General features: G+C 30.8%; 1 protein-coding gene across 3 annotated transcripts in view; it reads right to left on the bottom strand.

Annotated features, from left to right (window-relative positions):
- Nucleotides 49-5068, bottom strand: part of LOC107623621 (3-hydroxyisobutyryl-CoA hydrolase-like protein 5) — a 6528-nt gene continuing 1508 nt past the window's right edge. For all 3 annotated transcript variants that reach the window (XM_016325957.2, XM_016325956.2, XM_016325955.2), the window contains 12 exons: nucleotides 4305-4368; nucleotides 3982-4055; nucleotides 3800-3883; nucleotides 3523-3607; nucleotides 3301-3386; nucleotides 2534-2655; nucleotides 2383-2443; nucleotides 2190-2288; nucleotides 1752-1853; nucleotides 1583-1624; nucleotides 845-951; nucleotides 49-245 (listed from right to left, as the gene is read on the bottom strand). In XM_016325957.2, the coding sequence (XP_016181443.1) occupies nucleotides 200-245; nucleotides 845-951; nucleotides 1583-1624; nucleotides 1752-1853; nucleotides 2190-2288; nucleotides 2383-2443; nucleotides 2534-2655; nucleotides 3301-3386; nucleotides 3523-3607; nucleotides 3800-3883; nucleotides 3982-4055; nucleotides 4305-4368 (972 nt within the window). In that variant the 3' untranslated portion in view covers nucleotides 49-199. The remainder of the gene's footprint in view (nucleotides 246-844; nucleotides 952-1582; nucleotides 1625-1751; nucleotides 1854-2189; nucleotides 2289-2382; nucleotides 2444-2533; nucleotides 2656-3300; nucleotides 3387-3522; nucleotides 3608-3799; nucleotides 3884-3981; nucleotides 4056-4304; nucleotides 4369-5068) is intronic.

Genomic DNA, 5068 nt, shown 5'->3' on the forward strand with positions numbered 1-5068 from the left:
ATTGATCCTTTTTTCTTGAAATAATAATAATAATAATAATAATAATAATAATAATAATAATCTATTCATCACATCAAACAGTAGTTTATTTGTATCCAAGCTAAGCAGGTAGAAAAAATCATGACAATCTTTTGGAGTAGTATTTAAAGAAGTAGCATCCAACTCAGAGACAAGCAACACCCAAGCCTTTTTATATTGCTCAATTTGGAACCGCATAAGCTGAATTCTCATATTTACCGGCCCACCTGTTTGGAATACACACAAGAGATTTTGGTTTTACTAATGAATTTGGTTTAACTTAATAATAATAATAATAATAAATAAATAAATAAATAAAATATTGGTTTAACAAAACTTGATTAGATAATTTTCTCAACCAAATTACTTATAAAAAAACAGTTAAATTACTCCAGTAGTCTTTATAGTATTTCCAAATTTATAATTAAAGTCCCTACATTTTAAAAATTTTCAATTAAGTCCTTACACTAGTTTTAAAATTGTAATTATATCATTTTTAATAGTAGACCTTACAAAAACATGTTTGTCTTTAGTAGCGAATATACCTTAGCATATTCCGTTAAGTTAAATGTTTTTAGAACGATAATGATGATTACATCATTATAAATTTAAAAGTAGTGTAGAGACCTAATTAAAAACTTTTAAAGGGTAGTGACTTAATTATAACCAATATCCCGCCCCTCCACAAAAAAGACTTAATTTGTTCATGGGCAAGTTTAGATTTCTCATTTCTGTCTTTCATGGTAACTTTATTAGCATCATAAATTCATAATCATTCGTACTGTAGTTCTTAATCAATCAATCAAAATTCAAGTAGAAACCATACCTGCACGCCTCACTTTCTGGAATCTGCAACTCCAAATTCTTTTCAAATGGTTGGAAAACCAAGTCCAACTTTCGATCATCTACTTTGTCTAGCGACGGAGGATCCCACTGATAATGTTACTTAGTAATTAGTATTAGTGAAAGAGAAAAAGAACAATGCCTTTTATTTCTCATCTTTTAAATTGAAAACAAGTTTATAGACAAGATCCTTTTTTTTTTTTTTCATAATTAGAGAAAAGAGAAAAGAAAAGAGAAAAAAGCACATTTAAAACAGATCCCTTGTAATGACAGATTTAAAAGCAAGTCTTGTAATTTACACAACATTCAAGACTTGTTATGTAAATCATACCATGTCCATGGTTTTCTTGGACATAATTTCCATTTCTTAACTTGATTTTGATGCATATGTAAATGTGTATTTGCCATCCAAACATGGACAGTAGTTCCTAGTAAAGTAAAGGATTTCACCAGGATCAATAAAATGCAAAACAATTTCCATTTTTAATGTTATGCAGCATCCAATGGTAAAACTCCTTTTACTTTAGAGGATCCAAATTCGTGTTTTGGAAGCAATTTTTGTTTGTTACAAGAAATGTTCTTTGATGTGGGTTGAATAGTTAAGCTAGCTAGTTTAGGATAAGACTATTTAAGATTAGAAGAATTTAATAAAATGTGGAAAAGAAGTCATTAATCTTGGGGCATGCATATTTAGAACAAAAGAGAGAAAGAGAAAGAATACCTTTGGAGCATTATCCTTATCTACTGTGAGAGCTCTAATACCCTTCTCATCAAAAGACAGAAAATTTTGCCTCAGATTTTAGTACAGATGACATCAAAAAGTAAAACTGAGCAGCCTCTTTTGTGTCTAAAAAACTTGTTCTGAAATTCAATAAGCATACTACAATTACCTCATACATATCCTCAGATATTGTACTTCTTAGTATATTCATTGTTAATCTAAATTCCCTTTTTAGACATTCGGACAGTGTTTCATTCCTTCCTTCGCGAACCTGCACATATATTCAAGATGCTGCTTAACTGCAATTCGAGCAACACGAAATTCTAGAAGTAGCATGTAGAACTTATTTTCTTGATTCATTCACATAACGTCCAAAGGCTTGGGATTATTTCTGTGTTTTGTCCTCGTTAATCTCATTTAAATTCCAAAAGGGAGTAATTTGGAAAACTAGCATAAAAAACATTGTAGCTTTTAAATACAAAGAAAAACTTAAAATATTCTTCTGCTTCATTAAGCATGAATTTTATAGGCCCAAAAATTAATGAAATGAATGGAGTCCTAGAATCCAGTCTTGGATCATGGGAAATATATATCACGAAGTCCTTACCGATCTTAATACTATTTTCAATGCGGTCGGTGATGTTCTTTTCATTCCTTTCAAAACTGTAGCTATCCATTCATTTCCTTCTTTTTGTGCTTCAGCTTCCTTTAGATGAAAAGCATACAGTCATATCATATGTAGCCGAAAGAGGACATGAGCGAAATAAGAAAATAATGCAAGGAACTTGTAAGAAACTTACCAAAGATTTTATAATTTCTTCAATGGAATTTTTAGAGAAGCATTCATCAATTACTGACTGCCTGAAAATCTCCAAATACTGTCATTAATACAGTGCAATTTTCGGTTAATCAGAAAAGAAATTTGGATATCATTGATGAAATAGTGATTACTTGTTTAAGATACTGTCTTCATCAGGTTTGACTTCTGAAGAAAATTCTTCAATCACTGATCTTACAGCATTCTCATCACCGGAATTTAGGCTAATCAGGCGCTTCTCAAGTTCCACAATTTTCTGGTACATATAAAATGTTATCATTATTTATCAAATTAACCCTTGAAGTCCATTTTATATCTACTGATTAGAAAATAGTATCTAACAATGTTCGTCTTTGAATAGCCAAATCAGGCCTCAATTAAGCTGTAGCAAACTATAAATTAAAAAAAAAAATACTTAATTTGTAGGAATGCAGATCCTTATAAAGCACTTTTTCGCAAAACATCCGCTGTATTTCACCCTACCCCACTTTGTTCTCTCTCATTTAGTATAAAAATATTCAATAATGAGATACATATTATATCAGGTAAGGGAAAGTGGAAATAAAATAATTCAAGTTTCTGAAGTTTTGGCATAGTGTTGGAATGTGTTCAACTACAACACAAACTAGTACAATTGATAGTTAAAGTAGTACAATTGATCATGAAAGATTATCACACTCATAAATCTGATTATGAATAATTAAAACTAACTTGTAACTATGAAAGATTTCCTCCGTTAGACAAATCTAACCAATTGTTAACTGCTCAGTAATATGTCGTTAGTGAATGATCCCGCATATACGGTTAACGATTGGTTAAATTGCCTAACGGAAGCAAAATATAACCGATTGTTATAATCTTTTATAGTCAGTTTCGGTACTTTAGTCGGAGATTATCGAACCTCAGAGGAGACAAAATGAGTTGCCAATCCTGCTGCAACTAATTCCTTCCCATTCAACCGTGCTCCAGTGAGTGCCAAGAATTCACCTACAAATTTTATTGTGCATTATCATCTCTACAATTTTGTCTGTGATCTACTAACTTGTTTCACTCTTCTTTTCTTTAATATCATTTAACAGGAAAAAAACATTAAGAGAAGGAATTCTTAGGTAAATGTGGTTACCTAAATGACCCGGTAAGCGAGAATGACGGTAAGAGAATCCACAATCAGTATGAAATCCAAAACTTGCTTCAGGAGTGGCAAAAACCTGTCAAAGCATTTGTTTTTCACACACCACAAAATCAAAACCAATAACACTTTCTATACAAATTTAATCAGAAATTATGCAGAAACTGATCTCTAATAAGATTGTTTAAGTAGTTTTGTACACATGATAATATACACTTTTCGTTTGTTTGTGAAAGAATTAATCAAAACCAAGCAAGTGCTAAATACCCACAGTTTTTTCAGTAACAACTGAGAACTTCATAGGGACCATCAAAGCTGCACCTCCACCCATTGAAATTCCATGAACAAGAGCAACCTGTTATAGGAATAACAACATTGTAGACATTGTAATATCACTTTCTGAAGCATATTGGTAAACAAGAAACTGCAATTAATTAAGATCCTAAACAGAACCTGAGTTTTCTTGTAGGTCTCAATGTGATAGCAAAGCCAATAATATCTATAGACCACTTCAAGGCATGAATCCTCTGTCCAAAATGAGAATTTACAATCATGGAAAACACTCCCTCTTGTTTATTTTTCACCCCCTCTGGTCCCAAATACTTGTCCAGTTATAATTAAGCACATTGATTATAAATTAAGGAAATGATTAGGAACATCTTGATTTTAGACCAATTCAGGTGATACACATAAATTACCCTTTCTAAAAGAGTGCAATTGCTATTACTTTGTTTCATCATATTGCTCTAAAACTTTATAGAAAATGATGTACATACTCTTTTTCTTGCCATCATAGAATACTCTCAAATCACCTCCGGCACAAAAAGCCCTACCAGCACCCTGGAAAAAAAAAGTGTGCAGAACCAAGCATACATAAGTTCCAATTAAACCAACATAATTACTTATTAGTCATATTAATTATTCTAAAAAAATGAGATAAAAAATGTTAGTTCTCTTTTTAGTTAATAACATCTATTCTTTTCTTTCTTAAGGCAGAAATACAAAGATGAAGAGACATAAACATAGATATTTTTTGTCCCCACTTTTAGGGTGTGTTTGGAACCAAATATTTCTGGAACTGATTTTTTAATTTGATTTCCAACAAATTGAATTAGAAATGAATTATTGTGTTTGGAATTGATTATATAAAATAGAAATTGATTTGATTTGAGAGTTATATAATGATTTGAGTTTACATTTTCATCCTTTATTTCCATACAAATTTTTATCACTACCAATAACCACCACCTGCTACTGTTAGACCTCTACCACCTTTTCTCTTCTCCAAACCCTTCTCTTTTATATTAATATACGAAGGGTAAAATTGATTTTTTTATATTTTTAACATACTAAATCATTTCAATTCCAACCAAATTATATAAAAATAGGAAGGGATTTGAATTTAGTTATAATGTAAATCCATGGAATTTACAAATCAATTTAATTCATATTTTCATGGATTCCAAATAAAGAGTTTGATTCTGCAATCAAATCAATTCTAATTCCATTGCATTCCAAACAGTAAACACACCCTAATGGT

This window comes from Arachis ipaensis, chromosome B10 (genome assembly GCF_000816755.2).
Source record: "Arachis ipaensis cultivar K30076 chromosome B10, Araip1.1, whole genome shotgun sequence".
Lineage (NCBI taxonomy): Eukaryota > Viridiplantae > Streptophyta > Magnoliopsida > Fabales > Fabaceae > Arachis > Arachis ipaensis.